The sequence below is a fragment of the Salvelinus alpinus genome, chromosome 11 (assembly GCF_045679555.1).
Source record: "Salvelinus alpinus chromosome 11, SLU_Salpinus.1, whole genome shotgun sequence".
NCBI classification, from domain to species: domain Eukaryota; kingdom Metazoa; phylum Chordata; class Actinopteri; order Salmoniformes; family Salmonidae; genus Salvelinus; species Salvelinus alpinus.
Window position 1 is genome coordinate 67,910,236 of NC_092096.1, and position 25,392 is coordinate 67,935,627.

At 41.6% G+C, this 25,392-nt stretch overlaps 3 protein-coding genes across 6 annotated transcripts; 2 read left to right on the top strand and 1 right to left on the bottom strand.

Annotated features, from left to right (window-relative positions):
• Positions 1-1,294: 1,294 nt before the first annotated feature.
• LOC139534686 (caspase activity and apoptosis inhibitor 1) lies at positions 1,295-16,678 on the bottom strand. Of its 3 annotated transcripts, none has more exons than XM_071334061.1 (6): positions 16,434-16,678; positions 9,287-9,478; positions 8,481-8,565; positions 8,168-8,225; positions 7,665-7,729; positions 3,423-4,067 (listed from the first exon to the last, which is right to left on the bottom strand). In XM_071334061.1, exons 1-6 carry the CDS (start codon positions 16,536-16,538, stop codon positions 3,568-3,570), a joined length of 1,005 nt encoding a protein of 334 aa, XP_071190162.1. In that variant the 5' UTR covers positions 16,539-16,678; the 3' UTR covers positions 3,423-3,567. The 3 variants fall into 3 exon arrangements, with proteins under 3 accessions (XP_071190164.1, XP_071190162.1, XP_071190163.1); XM_071334062.1 differs by lacking the exon at positions 16,434-16,678 and adding an exon at positions 14,822-14,967; XM_071334063.1 differs by lacking the exon at positions 9,287-9,478 and having other exon boundaries at positions 1,295-4,067; positions 16,434-16,675.
• A 700-nt stretch (positions 16,679-17,378) lies between these two features.
• On the top strand, positions 17,379-20,770 carry LOC139534687 (zinc finger and SCAN domain-containing protein 5B-like). Of its 2 annotated transcripts, none has more exons than XM_071334064.1 (3): positions 17,379-18,225; positions 18,372-18,707; positions 18,948-20,770. In XM_071334064.1, exons 1-3 carry the CDS (start codon positions 17,634-17,636, stop codon positions 19,508-19,510), a joined length of 1,491 nt encoding a protein of 496 aa, XP_071190165.1. In that variant the 5' UTR covers positions 17,379-17,633; the 3' UTR covers positions 19,511-20,770. The 2 variants fall into 2 exon arrangements, with proteins under 2 accessions (XP_071190165.1, XP_071190166.1); XM_071334065.1 differs by having other exon boundaries at positions 17,409-18,225; positions 18,375-18,707; positions 18,948-20,146.
• Positions 20,771-20,778: 8 nt separating this feature from the next.
• Positions 20,779-24,375, top strand: LOC139534688 (protein C-ets-1-like). Its single transcript, XM_071334066.1, has 8 exons — positions 20,779-20,920; positions 21,135-21,254; positions 21,439-21,642; positions 21,752-21,826; positions 21,929-22,081; positions 22,558-22,782; positions 23,329-23,447; positions 23,590-24,375. The coding sequence occupies exons 1-8, from the start codon at positions 20,902-20,904 to the stop codon at positions 23,806-23,808; spliced, it is 1,134 nt and encodes a 377-aa protein (XP_071190167.1). The 5' UTR covers positions 20,779-20,901; the 3' UTR covers positions 23,809-24,375.
• The last annotated feature ends 1,017 nt before the right edge of the window (positions 24,376-25,392 follow it).

Sequence of the window (25,392 nt, forward strand, 5' to 3'; positions counted from 1 at the left end):
TTAAAATAAAGTAGTGATCCTAACTGACCTAAAACAGGGAATTTTTACTAGGATTAAATGTCAGGAATTGTGAAAAACTGAGTTTAAATGTATTTGGTTAAGGTGTATGTAAACTTCCAACTTCCGCAGTTCTGTATTTATGTAGATCGCGAGGGAGATTTTTTACATTAAGGAAGCAAAATGTGACAACTGTGCAAGGGGTGTGAAGAGTTTCACTAGGCACTGTATTTGGGGCTCCCGAGTGACGCAGCGGTCTAAGGCACTGCATCTCAGTGTGAATGGGAGTTCCCATAAGGCGGCGCACAATTTGCCCAGCGTTGTCTGGGTTAGGGGAGGATTTGGCCATCATTGTAAAATAAGAATTTGTTCTTAACTGACTTGCCCAGTTAAATAAAGGTTAAATAAAGAAATAATTTGCTGGAGATGGGCCTCCTGCGGGCCGGATCTAATGGGCTCACGGGCATGATCACCTGACTGTCTGAAAATGGGGTTGCAAAAGCTTGGGAGCAGGGGTCTTGACTTTTATTGGCGCCATTGTTTGAAGAGGTCACCATGAAAATGTTTAAAATTACTTGCCAAGCAGACAGACCGGGAGCCCTTCATATAAGGAAATCACTCAATTGAAATGAATGCATTAGACACTAATCTATGTATTTTACATGACTGTGCAGGGGCACAGCCATGGATGGGCATTTGCTCACCCATTGGGGAACCAGGCCAAGCCAATCAGAATTCATTTTCCCCCACAAAAGGGCTTTATTACAGACAGAAATACTCCAGCTTCATCAGATGTCCGGATGGCTGGTCTGAGACGATTCCACAAGTAAAACAGCTGGATGTGGAGGTCTTGGGCTGGCGTGGTTACACGTGGTCTGCGGCTGTGAGGCCAGTCGGATGTACTGCCAAATTCTCTAAAACTACATTGGAGGCGGCTTATGGTAGAGAAATTAACATTAACTTCTCTGGCAACAGCTCTGGTGGACATTCCTGCAGTCAGCATGCTAATTGCACATTCCCTCAAAACTTCAGACATCTGTGGCGTTGACAAAAATGCACATTTTAGAGAAGCCTTTTATTGTCCCCGGCACAAGGTGCACCTCTGTAATGATCATGCTGTTTAATCTGCTTCTTGATATGCCACACCTGTCAGGTGGATGGATTATCTTGGCATAAGGAGAAATGCTCACGAACAGGGAGGTTAACAAATTTGTGCACAAAATGTGAGAGAATGGTCTCGGCCTTTGAACTTGAACTATATACATTCAACAAAAATATAAGAAACGTAACATGTAGCCTTGGTCCCATGTTTTATGAGTTGAAATTAAAGAAATTAAAAACATCACAAAAAAGTTAATTTGAGGGCTTTTAGTCCATCTCCACAATTGACTGCCCCGCCTTGACACTAAAGCAAGGTTTTATAATCCAGACGTAACATAAGAAATATAAATCCAGGACACTGAAATTAGTATGATACGTTACGGTTGGCATGGTTACATAAAAAACAGATGGTTGCTTAATTCAAAAACAAAAGGGTGGTTGGTTTTGGTGGGTGGGTGAATAACGTGAACGTCCAGCAACTCAAAAGGATGTTAGTTCAAAACTCATCACTGACAACTTTAGTATTTTAGCTAATTAGATATTTTTCCAACTACTTTTTAGCTACTTAGCATTTTAGCTAACCCTTCCCCTAACTCCTACATTTAACCCTAAACACCAAATGTAAGACAGCTAGCTAACATTAGCCATGTAGCTAGAATTCATAGCAATTTTATACATTTTGCTAATTCGTAACATATCATACAAAATGGGTGATGGACATTCACAAATGAATACGTAACACAAGAAACGTAACAAACTAAATGCAATTACAGATTTACGTACAGAATAATACGGAATGCTCCAAAACCAGGTTGATGACATAGAACCCACTTACTCAACTCTAGACAGATAAAACATTTAGTATTTTGCTCTATGCCATCCAATCCGGAGCTCAGTTGTTGTTTTTTAAACGGTGGAACAGACCGTTTTAGGTTACGTCTGAATACTATAATTTTGAGTAAACAATATTGCATTTATACACAATCCATCTTCTCATAAACATTGATGAACACACTTCACCTTTTCTGGACATGATGGGTTCATATTCCCGAAGTAGCCATAGCCTATAAATCACCATGCGCATTTCTCATTTAATTGAGCGTATAAGCTATTGTTATTGTTAATAAGCTATTGTTGTGATTATTTTTGCTCTATGCGTCAGAAAGGAAAACATGTTCTGTAGTTTACAGTAGAATTTAACAGGCGAACAGTTGATATTTTGCATTGAAGTCTGTTTGCCTACCACTGTAAGTAGACAATTATTTATGAATTTAAGCAGTGCAGTAGCATAATTTAAAGAAAAAGTTCATGCAAAACATAATCCCCTATTCAAATCTAACGGTCTGTTTACAGGTCCACAGTAATTTTGCAGTTGTTGTCTTTCATAAAACGTTGTCTTGCAGCCTAGGCCTACAGCAAATGTCACTGCATTCTGCCATCACCAAAGACATTTGATCAAGTTCGCTTACTGCTCTTCACTTTAGAATAACTGCCTCAGCACAATTCGGAAAAACCAGGGTCGTTACAGTATATAGCACATACGGTGATATTCTCACCATAAATGGACTTTATTCATCTTTTTTCAGGCGGAGTTTTAATGCACGCTTGAGTTTCAGGACGGGTCTGATTTATAACAGAAACATGGGTATGTATGGCGTGAGCCCAAGATGATAACTCAATATTTTTGTACGTTCAGAAATGGCCCAAGCAGATATTTAGTGTGACACAGATTCAATGGTAAGAAATGAGGCCCCAGGTGAAAGCTATGATCCCTTATTGATGTCAGTTGTTAAATCAGTGTAGATGAAGGGGAGGAGACAGGTTAAATTAGGATTTGTAAACCTTGAGACGATTGAGACATGGATTGTGTATGTGTGCCATTCAGAAGGTGAACGGGTAAGACAAAATATTTAAGTGTGAACGGCGTATGGTAGTTAGTGCCAGGCGCACCGGTTTGTGTCAAGAACTGCAACGCTGCTGGGTTTTTCCACGCTCAACAGTTTCCCCTGTGTATAAAGAATGGTCCACCACCCAAAGGACATCCAGCCAACTTGACAACTGTGGGAAGCATTGGAGTCAACATGAGCCAGCATCCCTGTGGAATGCTTTCGACACCTTGTAGAGTCCCATGCCCCAACGAATTTAGGCTGTTCTGAAGGCAAAAGTGGGTGCAACTCAATTTTAGGAAGGTGTTCCTAAGATTTTGTACAGTCAGTGTACATTTGCACTCCTATTTTGAAAGTGGGGGTGCAGCTGCTCCATATGCTCATGGTGATAGAGAATCCACTGAACACCTTTTCTCAAATAAATATGTACAAAGCATGTTAAGTAGAAGGGAAAAAAACTTTACTCGATTACAATCCTTAAAATTCAAAAGAACTGAATCATATGACTCCTTTTATGAAAATGAAATTATTTTAGAAACATCAGAAGAAAAAAAAACGACAAGTCTGAGAGCCTTTGTCTTGTTTACGTCTGTTTCTTCACATCGTTGGCTTTCATTAGGGCCTTAATGGCCCTAGCTCTCATCTCTAACTCCAGGAGCTCCAGCTGCTGGGCTGAGGGCTGGCTTGGAGCTGGAGCTGGGCCAGGGACGGGTGCACTCTGAGCAGGTACCCTCGTAATCAACAAGGGGGCCTCTAGAGCAGCGGCTAGTGGTGGCGCCATCAGTTTTTTTGCGTCTTCCTGGTCAGGTGTCGATGCTAAAGCTAGGATCTCGCTAACGCTTTTGTCTATGTCCTTCTGGAGTTCTTTCTTCGGTTCGGGGGGTTTGTCCGCAAAGGGTTTCCCGTCGGCAGGTGCTGGGGTCGCGGAGGTGCCGGGGTTAGATGTTTCTCCAGCAACTACTTCCAGTGTCCTGGCGGCTTCCTCAGTTTTTTCGGACGGCTCGTCTTTGTGTCCCTCGATGTCACTGTCGTAGGTGTCGGCGTTGATGCTAAGGACGTCGCTCTCCTCCGAGCCACCACCTTCTGCAGATAAAGTGACAGGAATCAGTTTGGGTCAAAAGGAATCTGTTCGTCATACTCAACCATCTCAGCAGACATGACAGAAAACTTTACCCATGTCAACTAGATTGCAGCATTCATTCTATCACGTATGACATTCCGGTAGGCAAAGGCTTATTTAGTCTTGTAGGGCAACAAACGACAGAAGAGAAGCTGCATGTATCTAATTATAGACAAGTTGACTTACAAATAGCTTACCAAAATCCTGGAAATTCTAAGCAGAAACATATCTAAATTTACGCAAAAAATAAAATAAAATCCTTCACCCCCGTAAAAAGAAAAAAAAAAATCGGTCCACCATCTGAGTGTAGCCTAAAGCACATTTTCTATATTTGCGGGTTAGGGTCGGGCCTCAAATTGTCATACAATAGTTGGGCAGATGCGGATGAACAAACAGCTGACCCGTGCAGCACTACTGCAGACATCAGGGGTCAGAAAACTCGGTCAATTGTCATAAAAACATTGCTGAGTGACAACACTTAAAGTAATACTACACCACAAAAGTAACCTTTAAGTATTTTGTGATTTAAATCCACTGTTTACACTCGTACCCGTATACAGGTTGGAAATGGCAGATTTGGACACTGATAATCGCCTAAATTGGAACACAGTGGCTGTACAGTAACATGCTATACAAGACGTCAGACCTCAGGGTCTCTGCTTCACAGCTCTGTATGGGGTTTTGATTGACAGCTGTTCTGAATTTGAGCACCACGTTACAAAAAGTCTCCCCCCCCCTCCTGCTAATTGGGCAAATGTTTTGTCAGAGAGAGAATTGCTGTAAATTAAAGAGGACTCAATGTATTTAGAAAGATGAGTCCTTGATTATAGTAAAATACTGCTTTGATGTCATACAAGCAAGCCAAACCACCCGTGAAGCCAAACATGCACTTCACATTTACGAATGATAAAACTCATGTCACAGTGTCAACATTTATGAAAATGATGTTTAATGTACAGTTACAAGGTGACACGGCGGTATACCCTGGGTTGTTCTGAACACAATGAGCCGGTTTGGTTTATTGTGAAGAAAATTCGCTGTGGCAAAAGCACCTGAATGCACTCATGACCTCTTTCTACGCTCACCAGAATTACAATCCGTTTCCCTGAATTGTCTCGTGAAAGCCTAACACTATTAAGATTGTATTTTATAACTTCGGTAGTCACGTTGGCAATAGAACAAGATTTCAAATCATGCCCACCTAATCTAGATTGTGCTTTAAAAAAAAAAAGACAATTTTTGGATTGCGCAAACAGTAATTGTGTGACGTCAGGGATCCAGGGTTGTGTTTTAAATTAAACTACAAGTGTGTTTGCGCTAGTTCCTCAGACAGGAGAACGCAACAAAAAAAGTACCTTATAGTTGAAGACGCCGAGTCGTCCATTTTTTTTTTTTTTTTAAGTGCATTGAAATGACTGTGCACACTTGAGAGATGTGTGGCCACTTGGAAACACCAGTTAGAACTCACACAAACACTTGTCTTTTTTTTTGTGTGTGTCTTATGTTGCACCTACACCACATACCAGGAAGTCTTATCATGTTACTGAATGTATCCAGAGTATTTTTAGATCTCCTTATCAACAAATGCAGCGAGAAATACAGTAATTGTAAAATGCACATACAATCAGTGTATTGTCAGGATTCAGTCTTGTCAGGTGAACTGTGGTGTCCTCACTTTTAGTTGAATAATTTTGACATAATCTCCAAACTGTTTCCTTTTAATTGCTACCATGGTTATGCATTTGCTTTCCATAATTTCTTCTGTAAGAAACATTTCCATACAGGCCAATTCCCACATGTGTGTAAATGGTTCATGTTATCCCCCCAAAATGAAGCACATCAGCGGTCAAGAAAATGCACTTTATAAGTTGAGCAAAAAATGTTCCTTGATGCATCGTAAGTGCATGCACTTTCCTTTCATCTGACACTAGAGAAGAGTGTGGCCAATATGCCTTAAAATCTAGACCGGCTATTTCCCAAAATGTGATTCACATTTTCAAACAGTCCATTAAAACTGTCACTCTCGCACAGACATGTAGAAACATACCAATTCGAAAAATAAGCCACGAGAGTTTTTGTGCGAGAATTAAGACGACTTTTGAGTAGTAAGACGTATAAAAGTAAAAGGTACCATTAATAAGAAGGGGCTAGAAGTGTCTTATATGGTGAGCTAGTGGCTAGGACAGACAAGCCCAATACTATTGTGGAGGACTTCATTCACCCTGCTGCCGCGGATATGGCTGGGACAATGCTGGGGGAAAAGGCCCCAAGAAATATACACAATGTCTTCATCAAACAACCCTGTTTCACGACGCATCAGTGACATGGCAGGAGATGTTTTGAAACAATTACCGCGTACAAGCCATTGAATTCTATGCAGCATCCACCGAGAGGCTTTGTTAAAGCAAGGCCCCTGAACTCTCGTGTATTTTCTGCATTATGCAATGATATGGGCAGCGACCATGTAATGCTTCTACAACATACAGAAGAGTGCTGGTTATCAAGGGGCAAAGTATTAACACGTTTTTTTGAATTGAGAGACGAGCTTAAAGTTCTTTATTGACCATCATTTTCACTTGTCTGACCGCTTGACTAATGACGAGTTTCTCACACGACTTGGCCTATCTGAGTGGTTTCTTCTCGCCTGAATCTTGGATTACAGGGACTCTGCGCAACTATATTCAATGTGCGGGACAAAATTGAGGCTATGATTAAGAAGTTGGAGCTCTTTTCTGTCTGCATTAACAAGGACAAAGTACAGGTCTTTCCATCATCGTATGATTTTTTTGTGTGCAAATGAACTCAAGCGTACAGACAATGTCAAATGTGATATAGCGAGGCACCCGAGTGAGCAGGGTGCGCAATTACTTTCCCAAAATGGACGACACAAACAACTGGATTCGTTATCCCTTTCATGCCCTGCTTCCAGTCCACTTAACGATATCTGAACAAGAGAGCCTCGAAATTGCAACAAGCGGTTCTGTGAAAATTTAATTTAACCAGAAGCCACTGCCAGATTTCTGGATTGGGCTGCGCTCAAGATTATCCTGCCTTGGAAAATTGCGCTGTTAAGACACTGATGCCCTTTGCAACCACGTACCTATGTGAGAGTGGATTCTCGGTCCACACTAGCATGATTTAATACTGAGACTCCAATAAAAGACAACATTGCAGCGTTATGTGCATCCTTTCAAGCACACCCTTCTCATTAACCTGTGGTAAGTTATTCACAATTTGATGAACAAATAAGGTTTTATATATAAGATGGTTAAATAAAAGAGCAAAATTATTTATTATTATTTGTGCCCTGGTCCTATAAGAGCTCGGTCACATCCCAGGAGCCGGGTTGTAACAAAAACTCACTCATTCTTATGTTTAATAAATGTATCGTATAGTGTGTGTGTGTGGCAGGCTTACAATGATGGCAAAAAAACAACATTTGAGAGTGAGCTGACCCTGGTGCTAGAGGGGGTACAGCTGGAGGTTGAATGTTTGAAAGGGTTACGGGACTATAGAAAGTTTGGGAACCACTGGTCTAGACCAATATCAGCTACCAGTACCTTGTTTGGTCTCCACTTCAACACTCTCTTTGAGGGACGACGTAGAATCCACATTATTATCCTGCCTTTACAGAAAGAAAGAAAACACTTTCAGTTGAATCACATCCAGACTAACATTGACCAATCAGATACAATTAATAAAATACTTTTTTTTATTTTTTTTATCAGGATATGATGTATTACTGTAGAGCACTTATGACAAATGTTTACATTTCTACCTGCAACTAGCGCCAAAATGTCAACTAGTCTACACACCAGTAGTAGCAAAGCAATAGAAATCCATAAGAGTAAAACATTCTTTGTAGAACGCAAAATTAGCTTTTTACAGCAAATAAGCAGTTTGGCCTATTGTGTGTACACAACGCCATGTCTTACAATTGGTTCTCGCTACACAGGTTGACAACAGCAAAAACATCAGCGATAACAAGACCTTTTCACGTCCTTGCAACATATAAGGTAAGAAGCAGTAGTACTACGCTCCAATTAAATGCAGTTCTACTCACTGGCTATCGGTGGCGCCATTTTCCCTATCCCCTTCAGATGAACCAGTCAGCTCTTCACCTTTGAGAACATCAATCAAACACACCATCAGATTAATGAGGTGAAAATGGATCTTGTTCAGAACGACACAACGTAGCAAAAAAATTAAAAATATAAAAAAGGGTTCTTGTTGGGAAAAGTTCAGGTAATAGCCTACTTCCTGGTTTTGTGTCTTCTGAACACCACCCAGCCTATAACAGACCAAGAGAACCGACAAGACAGCAGGGTTAACAGTAGACCACTACCGTGTGATGCTGAATGGACCCATGGGCTTACCCTCCAGTATGTGAAGGAGGTGGCTTTGAGACAGCTGCTCCAGCTGCTCCCTGCACAATGTCTTGATTTCATCCAGACTACAGCTCTGTAAAAAGAACAAAATGTAATCCAGACTACAGCTCTGTAAAAAGAACAAGATGTAATCCAGACTACAGCTCTGTAAAAACAACAAGATGTAATCCAGACTACAGCTCTGTAAAAATAACAAGATGTAATCCAGACTACAGCTCTGTAAAAATAACAAGATGTAATCCAGACTACAGCTCTGTAAAAATAACAAGATGTAATCCAGACTACAGCTCTGTAAAAATAACAAGATGTAATCCAGACTACAGCTCTGTAAAAATAACAAGATGTAATCCAGACTACAGCTCTGTAAAAATAACAAGATGTAATCCAGACTACAGCTCTGTAAAAACAAAACAAGAGAACAAATCTGGAAACAAGAGAGAGAGGGGAGGAGGGAGAGAAGATACCATAACTGTCTACTTTCAACCTATCAATGTGGTACAAATTAATAAAACGGGCAAATGTCCACAGCACCAAATCAAATTAAAAACAGAGAAATTACTCAAATGTGACTAGTGGCACCATCTGACTATACTATTAACTGACTGTCCACAATACATCAAACACACATCCAATCTTTACATTATGTAGCATGGAACAGATGTGCTGACCAAACACACAAATGGGTTAGGAATTAGTACTTAGGTCTAGCCCCTTTGCACAGCCAACACCCCTGATGCAGGGACCCTGGTTCCAGTCCGTTTCAGGCTACCCCTGAATTTCACTACACAAATCACCTTGAGTTCATCAGGCAGCATCTTCTGCAGCTTACTCTCTCCCAGCACGTGAAAGCACTGATCTAGCATCTCATGTCTGTCTGCGACATAGGCACTGATGGGTTTAAACGGCACACTCAGGTCCAGTCCTCCCTCCTCGACGTCGCTGCCAGGCTCAATCAGCTCCAGATCTGCCTGCTCGTCCTTGGACTCCTGTTTCAAGGAGTCATACAGCAGTATGTTGTTTTTCACCAGGAGTAACCGAGTGAATGAGAGCCAACATTGTGTCAAAGGTAGAATGCAAGTAATCACTGAAGTGCAAAATGCATTGGTCTGTTTCCCTAAAAACTCTCACACCCTGAACAGACTGACCACGTTGGAAATTAACTTTGTTTCCAGTGGATTAAAATCGCCAGAGTACAGAAAGACAAGATTTTGTATGAAAATTCTACGAAGAACCAAAAAAAAAAAAAGACCATGATTTTCAGGTTAAAAAAAATAACCCACTGTTCATCTCCCAAGACAAACTAGCCATCTAATGTTAAATATACATGACTGCTTCATGTGTTTTGACATTCCCCCAAACTAATATAATTGATTCAGTTGGTTTTGATATTTAACCTGTGTGTAGGGCTGAGCAATATTGCCTACAAATCATATCTATATTTTTTTTCCAAACTTATGGGAAATTCAAGAGATATACACACACACAGTACCAGTCAAAAGTTGGACATATAGTTGAAGTCGGAAGTTTACATACACTTAGGTTGGTGTCATTAAAACTAGTTTTTCAACCACTCCACACATTTATTGTTAACAAACTAGTTTTGGCAAGTTGGTTAGGATATCTACTTTGTGCATGACAAGTAATTTCTCCAACAATTGTTTACAGAGATTATTTCAGTGTATCACAATTCCAGTGCTTCAGAAGTTCACATACACTAGGTTGACTGTGCCGTTAAACCGCTTGGAAAATTTCAGAAAATTATATCTTGGCTTTAGAAGCTTCTGATAAGCTAACTGACATCATTTGAGTCAATTGGAGGTGTACCTGTGGATGTATTTCAAGGCCTACCTTCAAACTCAGTGCCTCTTTGCTTGACATCATGGGAAAATCAAAAGAAATCAGCCAAGACCTCAGAAAATAAATTGTAGACCTCCACAAGTCTGGAAATTGCTCCTGAGGATGAACCAAACACCTGAAGGTACCACATTCATCTGTACAAACAATAGTATGCAAGTATAAACACCATGGGACCACGCAGCCATCATACCGCTCAGGAAGGAGACGCGTTCTGTCTCCTAGAGAGGAACGTACTTTGGTGCGAAAAGTGCAAATCAATCGCAGAACAACAGCAAAGGACCTTGTGAAGATGCTGGAGGAAACAGGTACAAAAGTATCTACATCCACAGTAAAACGAGTCCTATATCAACATTACCTGAAAGGCCGCTCAGCAATGAAGAAGCCACTGCTCCAAAACCGCCATAAAAAAAGCCAGGCAACGGTTTGCAACTGCACATGGGGACAAAGATTGTACTTTTTCGAGAAATGTCCTCTGGTCTGTTGAAACAAAAATAGAACTGTTTGGCCATAATGACCATCATTATGTTTGGAGGAAAAGGGGGGGATGCTTGCAAGCCGAACAACACCATCCCAACCGTGAAGCACGGGGGTGGCAGCATCATGTTGTGGGGGAGCTTTGCCGCAGGAGGGACTGGTGCACTTCACAAAATAGATGGCATAATGAGGCAGGAATATTATGTGGATATATTGAAGCAACATCCCAAGACATCAGTCAGGAAGTTAAAGCTTGGTCACAAATGGGTCTTCCAAATGGACAATGACCCCAAGCATACTTCCAAAGTTGTGGAAAAATGGCTTAAGGACAACAAAGTCAAGCTATTGGAGTGGCCATCACAAAGCCCTGACCTCAATCCTATAGAAAATTGGTGGGCAGAACTGAAAAAGCGTATGCGAGCAAGGAGGCCTACAATCCTGACACAGTTACACCAGCTCTGTCAGGAGGAATGGGCCAAAATTCACCTACCTTATTGTGGGAAGCTTGTGGAAGGCTACCCTAAACATTTGACCCAAGTTAAACAATTTAAAGGCAATGCTACCAAATTCTAATTGATTGTATGAATGTATATGAATTCTAATTGAGTGTGAATGTAAACTTCTGACCCACTGGGAATGTGATGAAATAAATAAAAAGCTGAAATAAATCACTCTTTAAAACTATTCGGACATTTAACATTCTTAAAATAAAGTGGTGATCCTAACTGACCTAGACAGGTAATTTTTACTTGGATTAAATGTCAGGAATTGAGAAACTGATCTTAAATGTAGTTGGCTAAGGTGTATGTAACCTTCAACTGTACCTAATCATTCAAGGGTTTCTTTATTTTTTGTATTTTCTACATTCTAGAAGTGAAGACAACACTATGAAATAATATATGTAATATAATATATATAAATCATGTAGTAACCACAAAAAAAAGTAATCAACCAGCTTCATGAGGTAGTCAGTTGGAATGCAGGTGTTCATTGAAATGTGGAACTTCTTTCCTTCTTAATGCGTTTGAGCCAATCAGTTGTGTTGTGACAAGGTAGAGGTGGTATACAGAAGATAGCGTATTTGGTCTTTGAGAAATGACAGTCCATCATTACTTAAAAACATGAAGGTCAGTCAATACGGAAAATGTCAAGAACTTTGAATGATTCTTCATGTGCAGTCGCAAAAACCATGAAGTGCTATGATGAAACTGGCTCTCATGAGGACCGCCACAGGAAAGGAAGACCTTGAGTTCTCTGCTGCAGAGGATCAGTTCATTAGAGTTAACCTCAGAAATTGCAGCCCAAATAAATACTTCAGAGCTCAAGTAACAGACATCTCAACATCAACTGTTCAAAGGAGACTGCGTGAATCAGGCCTTCGTGGTCGAATTCCTGCAAAGAAACCACTACTAAAGGACTCCAAGAAGAAGAGACTTGCTTGGGCCAAGAAGCACGAGCAATGATTTATTTACAATTCAAAGCATACTTAACCAGCATGGCTACCAACGCATTCTGCAGTGATACGCAATGCCATTTGGTTAGCGCTTAGTTTGACCAAAAAGGAGAGTGATGGAGTGCTGCATCAGATGACCTGGCCTCCACAATCACCAACCTCAACCTAATTGAGATAGTTTGGGATGACTTGGACCGCAGAGTAAAGGAAAAGTAACCAAGTGCTCAGCTGTCAGAGCAGCTCACAGATCACTGCACCTGTACATAGCCCACCTGTAAATAGCACATCCAACTACCACATCCCCATACTGTATTTATTTATCTTGCTCCTTTGCACCACAGTATCTCTACTTGCACATTCATCTTCTGCACAACTACCATTCCAGTGTTTAATTGCTATATTGTAATTACTTCGCCACCATGGCCTATTTATTGCCTTACCTCACCTCACTTGCACACAATGTATATAGACTTTTTCTACTGTATTATTGACTGTATGTTTGTTTATTCCATGTGTAACTCTGTGTTGTTGTATGTGTCGAACTGCTTTGCTTTATCTTGGCCAGGTCGCAGTTGTAAATGAGAACTTGTTCTCAACTAGCCTACCTGGTTAAATAAAGGTGAAATTAAAATGTGGAAACTACTTCAAGACTGATGGAAAAACATTCCAGGTGAAACTGGTTGAGAGAGTGCCAAGAGTGTGCAAAGTTGTCATCAAGGCAAAGGGTGGCTAATTTGAAAATTCTAAAATATATATTCTGATTTGTTTAACACTTTTTTGGTTGCTACATGATTCCATAAAAGTAATTTCATAGTCGTGATGTCTTTACTACTATTCTACAATGAAGAAAATCGTAAAAAATATATATTTCAAAAACCTTGAATGAGTAGGTGTCCAAACTTTTGACTGGTACTATATATATATATATAGATTATTTTATGTTCTCCAAATATGCGTTGTTATACAATTATAAGGTCAAAAATACTGCATTTCAAACAGTCAGCAATAATCTAATGAATTCAAGGTTTGTGAAATTACACTTAGGCTAAATATAAGCCTTCCACAATAAGACAGTAATAATTATTTTAAATGTATCTAAATAGTTTAACCTACTTTTTGTTGTTGCAATAACCCCTGATCAGGCTTTCAAGTCTATGAAAATACCCTTTTTGTTACAAATTTAACCAGAACCATGTATAATGAACATGCGCTGATATTTATTTATTGTAATAGGCATTCTATAAAATAAAATAAAGTATTAAAACAGGTCTCATAAACAATCTCAAGCACAAGCCCACGTGCGTAGCCAGCTAATCTGTATATTTCCAGTTTATCCAACCTGGATCTATTTGCTAGCTAACGAGGTAGAACAGTTGAATTGCTATGAACACAGCCATCTGTCCATCTCCACCTGTTTTGAACAGCATGTTAGCCTGTCCACTTTGTTCAGATGTTGAAATCAAGTGGCCCACCTTATGTCACAGATTGAGAACAAGTTGCCAACTCCTTATATAAAATGAGTTATGTTTATTGCACAAATTATAAAACACAGACTAGACTGCTAGTATAACAGTCCTTGGCTAAATGCTGCTAGCGGTACCACAATGCCGCATGTGACAAAGTGAGCATTAGTTTACCACAATCAATGATTACTGATATTCCTGTTTTAGTAGTCTGTTCTGCGTGCAATTTGAGGAGACATAAAAAGGGTATCGTTAGAAAAGTTAACTTATCCATTACAGTAAAATAAATGTCTTAATGTTTCGGTGGATTCTGGGGCGGCAGGGTAGCCTAGTGGTTAGAGCGTTGGACTAGTAACCGAAAGGTTGCAAGATCGAAAACCCTCAGGGTGGCAAGGTAAAACTCTGCCGTTCTGCCCCCGAACAAGGCAGTTAACCCACTGTTCCTAGCCTGTCACTGAAAATAAGAATCTGTTCTTAACGGACTTGCCTAGTTAAATAAAGGTAAAATATATATTTTTAATTCTGACCAAGGTAAAGTTGGTTTTATATTCGCACATTCAGACATTCGCCAAAAGCCATTTAAAATTGTTTTAAAAAATCAATAACTAATTCATCGTTTGTCACAGAAAAATCTAACTAGAAATTATACATTATACATTGTATATTATTATATACATCAATGATGTTGCTCTTGCTGCGGGCGATTCCCTGATCCACCTCTACGCAGACGACACCATTCTATATACTTCCGGCCCTTCCTTGGACACTGTGCTATCTAACCTCCAAACGAGCTTCAATGCCATACAACACTCCTTCCGTGGCCTCCAACTGCTCTTAAACGCTAGTAAAACCAAATGCATGCTTTTCAACCGTTCGCTGCCTGCACCCGCACGCCCGACTAGCATCACCACCCTGGACGGTTCCGACCTAGAATATGTGGACATCTATAAGTACCTAGGTGTCTGGCTAGACGGCAAACTCTCCTTCCAGACTCATATCAAACATCTCCAATCCAAAATCAAATCAAGAATCGGCTTTCTATTCCGCAACAAAGCCTCCTTCACTCACGCCGCCAAACTTACCCTAGTAAAACTGACTATCCTACCGATCCTCGACTTCGGCGATGTCATCTACAAAATAGCTTCCAATACTCTACTCAGCAAACTGGATGCAGTTTATCACAGTGCCATTCGTTTTGTTACTAAAGCACCTTATACGACCCACCACTGCGACCTGTATGCCCTAGTCGGCTGGCCCTCGCTACATGTTCGTCGTCAGACCCACTGGCTCCAGGTCATCTACAAGGCTATGCTAGGTAAAGTGCCGCCTTATCTCAGTTCACTGGTCACGATGGCTACACCCACCCGCAGCACGCGCTCCAGCAGGTGTATCTCACTGATCATCCCTAAAGCCAAAACCTCATTAGGACGCCTTTCCTTCCAGTTCTCTGCTGCCTGCGACTGGAACGAATTGCAAAAATCTCTGAAGTTGGAGACTTTTATCTCCCTCAACAACTTTAAAAATCTGCTATCCGAGCAGCTAACCGATCGCTGCAGCTGTACATAGTCCATCTGTAAACTACCCACCCAATTTACCTACCTCACCCCCCATACTGCTTTTATTTATTTACTTTTCTGCTCTTTTGCACACCAGTATCTCTTCTTGCACATGATCATCTGATGATTTATCACTCCAGTGTTAATCTGCTAAATTGTAATTATTCGATTTATTGCCTGCCTCATGCCTTTTGCACACATTGTATATAGATTCTCTTTTTTTTCTACCATGTTATTGACTTGTTTATTGTTTATCCCATGTGTAACTCTGTGTTGTCTGTTCACACTGCTATGCTTTATCTTGGCCAGGTCGCAGTTGCAAATTAGAACTTGTTCTCAACTAGCCTACCTGGTTAAATAAAGGTGAAATAAATAAAATAAAATAAAAATGTATTCTATAAATGTCTAGCATGCTTTTACAACGTTTGTTTTGAGGGGAAAAAATCCAGTTTTGACTTGCTAGAAATACATAAAATCTATGAAATGCCATTTAAAACTGTATAAATCAGGGCATGAAGTCTATTCAATTTGTATTTCTATCAAATCCGAAATGGAATTTATACTCAAACCAAAGATTGTAAAAGTATACTAGACATTTATAGAATACATCATATCTAGTTTGATGATTCTGTGACAAACAGTGAATTAGTTATTGATTTATACAGCTTTAAATTTGTATTTTAAAGATGATGTATTTCCATCAATTTGTAAAAGTATACTAGACATTAATATAATAGATTATATATTAGTTTGATGATTCTGTGACAAACAATTAATTAGTTATTGGTTTTTACCATTTTAAATGGCTTTTGGAGAATGTCTTTTGAACGTCTGAATGTGTGAATATAAAACCAACATTACCTTGGTCCGATTCTGCTGGACAGAGAGGAGGAAGTGATCTCAACTTTGTTGTTGTGAGTGGAAGGGGGGGCTTGGTGTGTGTGTAATGGGAAGGTGCACATAGAACACAAGGAGAGAAGGTGAGGAGACCAAAAAGACTAAATGAATAAAAAAATAAAATAAAATTAAGTGATTGCGATACAGACACTTGGAATATTAGGTTTTTCTATAAATGAGCAAAGCAGCCAACGTAGCTAGCTAGCTAGCTTTGCCGTGGATGAGTGTTCAATGTTCTCACCTCCACGCTAGATTCTGTACACCTGCGTCTTCTGTCGACATGCTGCTCTTCCGTATGTGAACTTTTCCTTTTCTTTTCTCTGCTAGTGGATTTTTTCCTCAGCATTTTTTTACTGGTTACAATTATGAGCAAACAATATAGCTACGTGTTCTTCCACAACTTGCTACTCTAGTAAACGGGTTGACACTCTGCGCAGTGTCCGAGCTTAGTGCTGCTCACTGTCTCGACGGCAACCAATATGAAAGCTTTTCCGGGTCACGGAGTTTTATATATTTTTCTAAATAAAAGCCCCTCCTCGTAATAGTAGAAAAGTGTCAATAACCTAAATGTATTCATGATGTTATACAATAATTGTCAAAACATTCAGTGATTAATATTTGTTTGTATTTAAGTGGCATTTTCAACTTCCAAGGTCAAATAAATAACACAAATTAGCGTCATATATCATGAATAAATACAGGTTATTAAAACGTGTCTTCTATTACATGGAGGACTTTTACTTTAGAAATCTTCCAAAAATCCGTGACCCGGACGTGACTTGTTAATGTTGTTTGCATATACAGCCGAGAGGAAGCGGTGAAGTGAGATGGTCGACTCCACCAAAAATCTGTCTTGGCGAATAGCGTTAAGCAGAGGGCGGAGTTTTTATATGGGCGGCAATGAGAGAGTGGCGAATTTGGTCAATACTATTTTGATATGAGAAGCTTATAATTTAATCAAATATAAGTTTCATAATGATTAGGTTGCTACGAGTGTATTGATATAGCCTAAGTAACATTCCGGCAACTTTGTGCAAAACATTTTTATATGGGAGTTGTCGTTCACAGGCGTATCTGCCCTCTCATTGGCTAGAATGTTCCCACCTGATCGCGCATCCTCCCGCCTGCTTTTAGCCTTTGCGGACATGTATTTCCATCGTTAGAGCGGTCAGTCAACCATCTTGTCAATATAATTGATCCTCTTTGCCTTACAGTCATTGTTTGTAAGACGTTGGGGAAGAAGAGCGCGATACAAATTTCATAGCGCAAATGTAAAACATTCGCCAATAGACATTTAGAAGGTTTTCTATAATATATCATGTCCAGCTGATATATCCAGATGCTGGGTAAACGAGGAAGATTCAGACGGAGTTACTCCCTTCCTGCTATATTGTAGCCAGTAATATTGTAATCAGACTAGCAGTAAGGTTATTGTAGCAACATGAAGCCTCAGTCAAAAACTAACACAGGGATCAAAAGGGAGACTTCAATGTCAGCCCAAGCTCGCCCCTCGAAAACCGCTGGAGAGGGTGAGGTATCGCTCTCTTTCCAGGACGAACTGGCGGCGACGATCCACGGTGCGTTCGAAGTGGCTGTGGAAATTGCCGTATTAGAAGTCACTAAACTGGTAGGTCAAGCGCTCGGGGATGTCCGCGATCAGATGCACGAAACCCTACGGGAAAACAAGTCTCTTAAACAACGCTTGCAAACAACCGAGCAAGAGTTGAATGTTGCGCGTCAATGTGTGGAAACAACGAGAGGTGTAAGTCCGCAGAGACAGTTGTCGACGAGTCCTCTCCACAACAACAACTTAGCAAAGACTCAAAAGCAGTCAAAGGACAACGAATTAAATATAAAGTCCTCATATTCATTGGACGAATATGGATATGAAATTGTGGAGGCGGAGATCAGTAGTGAACGACAGAAAGACCATGGATCTTTCAGTGAAATCAGCGAGGATGGTCGGGTGTGTTCCCAAGACTTACATCCAGCTTCAAGAGGCCAGTCTATCCCTCATCATGACCTGCTTAAAGGTAGGCCTATTTATCAAGCCAAATGATATGTCATACATACAATATTAGAGAAATACACTGTTCACTTGACTAGCTAGATAAGAACAAGAAATACAGTAAGCCTGACAAGATAAAAACAATTGTTCTGAATGTCTTTTTCTTTTCAGAAGTCAGGGAAGAGACCTCCAGTTTGTGTATGGACCACAAGGCAAGTGTAGAAAGCATCAGTCATAGTGGCATAGAAACAACATTTGGAGATAATGACCCATCACCACTTCACATAGTGGCCCAGAGCCTTGAGATGGAACAGGTCAGAGTGAAGGAGGAGAACGGTTCTGGCTCTGGTTCCAGCTCTGGTTCCAGTTTTGACTCGGTGGTAAAAGAAGACTTTGGTCCTGATAGTCTGTCTCTGGTTCAGTCCAAGATGTTAGAGGAGTGGAAACCAGACCCTTTGGACTTACAGTTCTCTGACTCTCTGCTTCCTGGAACCAGCCATAGTCTGTGTAAGTACCAGATAATAGCAGAGAGCTTCCAAATAGCCACTAACTATACCACCCACAAGATGCCACTAGACTTCATAAGATTGACCACTTACTGAGTAATACTAACCATTATGTGTCAGTATCTCTCAAAATGATTTTATTAGAATGAGTAACACCTTTGCCTGCATGCAGAATGTATGCATATGGAACCTGTGTAATAAAACATGAAATAATTGTTTTATGTATTCTCTCTCTCCACAGCTCACCCTCATATGGGCAACACAGAGGTTCCACAACTGACTGCCCCAACAGCCAGTGCCCTTCCAGCCTTCTCCACCCAGTTCCCCAACAACCTCTTCCAACCAGGGGAGGCAGCTCCCATCATCCCTGCTGCCCCACCTCAGATCTATGGAGTCCAGATCAGGACCAACCCTAATCCCACCATCCCACACCCCAGTCACATCTGCAAACTCTGTGGCCAGGGCTTCCACCAGCCCAGTGAGCTCCGTAGACACCACACCCAGACCCACCCCAAGCGTCAGGTCTTCCCCCCAGGCCAGAGCCCTTACCACTGCAGCGAGTGTGACCGGGATTTCAACCGTCTGGAGAACCTGAAGACTCACCTGAGAATCCACACTGGAGAGAGACCCTATACCTGCTCAGTGTGCTCCATGCGCTTTCGCCACTCGGGCGCGCTCACCAGGCATTTCCGCATACACACTGGGGAGAAGCCGTACGTCTGCGGTCAGTGTGGAAAGACATTCCGGAACTGTGGTGGACTCCGGTTCCACCAGCGCTCCCATAGTAGACAGGGACAGTGCTAGTGTAGCGATTTTTAAGGGGGGGGGAACAGCTTTGTGGATACAGCAGGGCAAGCTCAGTCACTACCTCCTTTGCCATAATGGTCCAGAACCCTTGGCACAGGCTGACGGTCTTTACCAAACCCTCCCAGATTTCAAGATTAAAACATATTAAACTTGGCCAGGCCTTAAAGGGGAAATCTGCCGTCACCACAAATGTTTCTTGTTTTATCAATTAAGAATATGTACCCATTGATTCTTGAAGAATATAACTTTTTGAACATAGTTACATTTTCGTACACCTCAAAATATAATCTTGTTTTACTCCGATGTTTGTAAACAAAGTTCATGTAAACAAACAGTGAATACCATTGAAACATGGTTAAACCTTTTAGTTTTGATATAATGGACCATCAGTCCTTGCATCCATAGCTCTATGAATTTGAGAGTGGTTACATTTCTCCAGCTCCATCCCTCAGCTCTTAACGAAACAGTGGCGGGGAGTTCGCTTTGTTATTGTTTTAACTGCTGATTGCTGCTTTAACACCAACCAGGTCTGTCATTTTTTGCCCCTCTTGTTGTTTTCTACAAATGTCTTATACAATGTGTGACTCATTTTGTGACTAAATTGCTCACTGTCATGGCTCCCTCACCCCACTTCATGGAAGAACCTCATCGCAGTAAGGCAGCCACAGTGGTCCGGTAATGAGTGTATGGCTCTCCTTGCTGGGCTGGGGAACACACACACACACACACACACACACAACGATGTTAACTTACTTACGATACACTACCTGATATAATCCCAGTGTTTCTGTTATATGAATGGGGTTGAAGAAACCCCCTGGACAGATATGCACTTACAGCCCCTCATTGGGTGGTCACTTCACCACATGCCCTGCTGAAATAGAAAGACCTGATTCGCTGCTGCTGGTGTTAATATTTCCAATTGAATTGCCATGATCTCAGTGGTTCCTGATGATATACTGGTGTATTGCCTTAGTTAAACGCTATCAACTTAAAAACACAAAGAGTAGTTCCTTATCTCTATCACAACTACCCATCTCAGTTGTGATGGCTCTTTTTGTGGCATCGTCTCTCTAGATAACCTCCCTGTATGTCTTTTTGCAGTATCTTTTCCATGTTGCCTAATTGGGAGTTCTCTTCTCCTATTTGGTAGTGTCCCCAATACCCGCCCCTCCATCACTGCCTGATTGACACATATCCGTCACCGCCTGTCCCCTCCCTCCTCGTCCCATTGGTCTTATTAAAACCCTTCTCCTCCCTCCTCGTCCCATTGGTCTTATTAAAACCCTTCTCCTCCTTCCTTGTCCCATTTGGTCTTATTAAAAGTCCTCTCATCCCTCCTCTGGATCACTTTCGTCCACCTGATCCCTCGTTCCAAAGACCTAAGGATGGACTGGAGCGCTTACGGTATTTACCTCCATTTTGTCATTCACCCATAATCCTGTGTTTTATTCTTTTCACTACTTTTATCTACAACTTCATACTGTCATTTATGATGTCATCTTTAGTAGTCTGTTAATTTGTGTGCGCTCACCTCTGCTATTGAGCTCTCACCTCTGTCTGTTTTTCCTCTTGATTCGTTATGTCTCTGGGATGACTCTGTGATCTGGCTCCGGTGTAGAGGTAGACCCCCTGGATGTACCTCCTCTCACCCCCACCAGTAAGGAGGTCCTGAGCCAGGGGATAAGGGCCACCTTCGCTGGCTTCGCCCAGGAGAGCAGCCGTATGCACTTCCCACAAGGTACCATGTGGTGTATACATACAATGACATCTGGTATTATATAAATTGTAGTTTTGTTGTATAGCCTACCTGTAATTGCTCTCTCTGTTTCAGCCTAACCTGCACAGTGTCTATGGAAATCAAGATGTAAAGAGAGATACAAATTGTGTTTTGACTAATCTTCTATTTCCTCTTTTGTGTCCAGACCCTAAACTGTGGTCAGATTGGGAGGTGAACCACTGGTTAGACTGGTGCCAGGCTGAGTTCGGCCTCCAAAGCCTGGGCTCGGATTGGAGAGGGCTGCCTGGGAGTGAGCTCTGTACCCTGGACAGAGAGGCCTTCCTGGACCTGAGCTCTGACTACACAGCGGGAGAGATCCTCTGGGAACATCTGGAAACTATGCGCAGAGGTAAAGGGGGGTGTGATGCTGTATCATACCAACGTATGTATTTTTTCATGAAACAATAACAGTTAGTAGAGATTCCTATTACATGTGTGTATATCTATATGTGTTTCAGATTGTGAATATGATCATGGTTCCTCTCCAGTCCTTTGCACGTTGAATTCTCTCTGCCAGTCGCAAACGAACCGAGGTATTAAAAACACTTCCCTTCACCTGTCAGCGGTATATTGTCTGTATGTCTCTTATGTCAGTCACATATAATCTATATCAGCTATGCTCTTGTCTTCCTCAGACAGTTACGTGGACCATGTGCAGCTCATGGACAAGCAGAATCACCATGGTCAGTTCTCCCATCTCCCAACAGAACCCCCACAGCTTCTGACCCTTGACACTGTGCGATATCAGGACTACCACCGGGTCAAACAGGAAGGACCGTACAGAAACGGTAGGAAACCAATGAGACCTTGATAGGAAACCATGGAGACCTTGGTAGGAAACCATGGAGACCTCGGTAGGAAACCATGGAGACCTCGGTAGGAAACCATGGAGACCTCGGTAGGAAACCATGGAGACCTCGGTAGGAAACCATAGAGACCTCGGTAGGAAACCATAGAGACCTCGGTAGGAAAGCATAGAGACCTTGGTAGGAAACCAATGAGACCTTGATAGGAAACCATATAGATATGCTTTGTGTTTTTTATGTTCTATTTAATTATGTGAAGAAACACTTCTCCTTTGTGTTGGATTAATATTTGATTGAAGGGTAAAAGGTTAACATTCAGAATGTATTTCTAATTGATAAGCCTTTGGAAATGTATTATTGCTTTAGAGCAGGGCTTTGGAGATGTCTCTCCTTCTGTTAGAGAGATTCATGGAATAGTTTCCTATCAACAACCATTTTTCTCAATCTCTTAACTTCAGATTGTGATTCTGAGTTTGGGACCCTGCATTATGAGGACACGGACATCACCGCTTCCCTGTCCTTGACTAGGCCAATGCCGGATTTAGACAAGGGTGTGGAAGAGTCCATCTCTGAGGACCCCTTCAATTTGCCACCCCTACACAGGAGCTTCAAAGAGTTTATAAGGGACAAGACTGATCTGGGTAGAGCTGTGGTTCCGGCAGGAATTCTGTCTGCTTATACTGGTGAGTGATGTTCTTTATGAAGAAAGTGACCACTCTCTTTGATTACCTGTTGATCTACAATCTAGGTTTATCTGCTTTAGCCAACTCCTTAGCCTGGATCTTGATCTCCTTAGTCTGAATCTTGATCTCCTTAGCCTGGATCTTGATCTCCTTAGCCTGGATCTTGATCTCCTTAGCCTGGATCTTGATCTCCTTAGCCTGGATCTTGATCTCCTTAGCCTGGATCTTGATCTCCTTAGTCTGGATCTTGATCTCCTTAGCCTGGATCTTGATCTCCTTAGTCTGAATCTTGATCTCCTTAGTCTTGGGGTTTCCTGAGTGGTGCAGCGGTCTAAGGCACTGCATCTCGGTGCTAGAGGCGTCACTACTGACCCTGGTTCGATTTCAGGCTGTATCACAACCAGCCGTGATTGGGAGTCCCAAAGGGCGGCGCACAATTGGCCCAGCGTCGTCCGGGTTTGGTCGGTGTAGGCTGTCATTGTAAATAAGAATTTGTTCTTAACTGACTTGCCTAACAGTTTAATCCCTCCCTATATGTCTCAACAGGCAGCGGTCCCATTCAGCTGTGGCAGTTTCTATTGGAGCTCCTCATTGACCGCAGCTGTCAATCATTCATCATTTGGACAGGGGATGGATGGGAGTTTAAACTGACAGATCCTGATGAGGCAAGAGGTGTAGCCTATTATATGAAAACATGTTGTTACAGTGTTCTTATTCTGAAGTAAGGTCAATTAGCCAACTTTAGAGAGGCCTATATACTGTATAATATGTTGATGATAATACTAGTTTAATGGTTTGTTATCCCAGGTGGCCCAGCTATGGGGCCGGAGGAAGAACAAGCCTAAGATGAACTACGAGAAGCTGAGTCGAGGCCTGCGCTACTACTACGACAAGAACATCATCCACAAGAACGCTGGCAAGCGCTACGTCTACCGCTTCGTCTGTGACCTGCAAGGACTGCTGGGATACGAACCCTGGGAACTGCACGCCATGTTGGATATCACGGCCAAAGACGGACATGAGTGAAAGCGAGGAATTGGGCGTTTCCTTTATTCCTCGACCACTTCTAAAAACGCATTGGAGGAGAAGGTCCGAGGGGAGGAACCGTAGAGAGGAATGGGAGGAGCCTCAGATCTTCTCCTTCGGTGAGTTTTGAGGAGGTTGAAGAATCAAGGAAAGACTTTTGAGATTCACCCTATGGTGCAGACGGCGATGGGTCAAGAGACAGAGACTGTGTTTACAAAAACTCAACCTTATCATTTGGCCATATGGCAATCATTTCTTTGATCATGGTCAACTGAATCATGATTGGGGGTAAGCTGTGGGGCTTGTATGTTTATGTGGTATGTATATATTCAATATAATTATTGAAGATATGAGAAGAGAAACATTTTTGTTTAAATTGTTGTTTATACAGTGCCTTCAGGAAGTATTCGTCCCCTTGACTTTTCCCACATTTTGTTGGTTTACAAGGTGGGTTAAAAACATTTTGGTCAATAATCTACACTAAATTACTCTGTAATGTCAAAGTAGAAGAAATGTTCTAACATTTGTACAAAAAAAATATGAAAAATAAAACCCATATCTTGATTACTTAACTATTCAACCCCTTAAGTTAGAATCACCTTTGGCAGAGATTACAGCTGTAAGTCTCTATGAGCTGTGAGTCTTTCTGGGTAAGTCTCTAAGAGCTGTGAGTCTTTCTGGGTTAGTCTCTGAGAGCTGTGAGTCTTTCTGGGTTAGTCTCTGAGAGCTGTGAGTCTTTCTGGGTAAGTCTCTGAGAGCTGTGAGTCTTTCTGGGTAAGTCTCTGAGAGCTGTGAGTCTTTCTGGGTAAGTCTCTGAGAGCTGTGAGTCTTTCTGGGTAAGTCTCTGAGAGCTGTGAGTCTTTCTGGGTAAGTCTCTGAGAGCTGTGAGTCTTTCTGGGTAAGTCTCTGAGAGCTGTGAGTCTTTCTGGGTAAGTCTCTGAGAGCTGTGAGTCTTTCTGGGTAAGTCTCTGAGAGCTGTGAGTCTCTGAGAGCTGTAAGTCTTTCTGGGTAAGTCTCAGAGCTGTGAGTCTTTCTGGGTAAGTCTCAGAGCTGTGAGTCTTTCTGGGTAAGTCGCAGAGCTGTGAGTCTTTCTGGGTAAGTCGCAGAGCTGTGAGTCTTTCTGGGTAAGTCGCAGAGCTGTGAGTCTTTCTGGGTAAGTCGCAGAGCTGTGAGTCTTTCTGGGTAAGTCGCAGAGCTGTGAGTCTTTCTGGGTAAGTCTCTAAGAGCTTTGCGCATCTGGATGACAACATTTGCACATTCTTTTAAAAATTCTTCAAGCTCTGTCAAGTTGGTTGTTGATCATTGATAAGACAGCCGATTTCAAGTCTTGCCATAGATTTTCAAGACAATTTAGGTCAAAACTGTAACTAGGCCACTCGGGAACATTCAATGTCGTCTTGGTAAGCAACTACAGTGTAGATTTAGCCTTGTGTTTTAGGTTATTGTCCTGCTGAAAGTTGAATTGGTCTCCCAGTGTCTGTTGGAAAGCAGACTGAACCAGGTTTCCCTCTAGGATTTTGCCTGTGCTTAACTCTATTCCATTTATTTTTATCCTAAAAAAAACATTGCTGATGACAATCATAC

Coding starts and splice junctions, on each gene's coding strand:
- LOC139534688 (XM_071334066.1), top strand. Junction 22,082..22,557: donor GGAAGGACCGTACAGAAACG/GTAGGAAACCAA, acceptor TCTTAACTTCAG/ATTGTGATTCTGAGTTTGGG. Junction 23,448..23,589: donor AACTGACAGATCCTGATGAG/GCAAGAGGTGTA, acceptor TTGTTATCCCAG/GTGGCCCAGCTATGGGGCCG.
- LOC139534686 (XM_071334061.1), bottom strand. CDS start 16,538: ATGCTGAGGAAAAAATCCACTAGCAGAGAAAAGAAAAGGAAAAGTTCA. Junction 9,479..16,433: donor GTACAGAATCTAGCGTGGAG/GTGAGAACATTG, acceptor TCCTTGAAACAG/GAGTCCAAGGACGAGCAGGC. Junction 8,226..8,480: donor CCTCCTTCACATACTGGAGG/GTAAGCCCATGG, acceptor ATGTTCTCAAAG/GTGAAGAGCTGACTGGTTCA.
- LOC139534687 (XM_071334064.1), top strand. CDS start 17,634: ATGAAGCCTCAGTCAAAAACTAACACAGGGATCAAAAGGGAGACTTCA. Junction 18,226..18,371: donor TCATCATGACCTGCTTAAAG/GTAGGCCTATTT, acceptor TTTTCTTTTCAG/AAGTCAGGGAAGAGACCTCC. Junction 18,708..18,947: donor TGGAACCAGCCATAGTCTGT/GTAAGTACCAGA, acceptor CTCTCTCCACAG/CTCACCCTCATATGGGCAAC.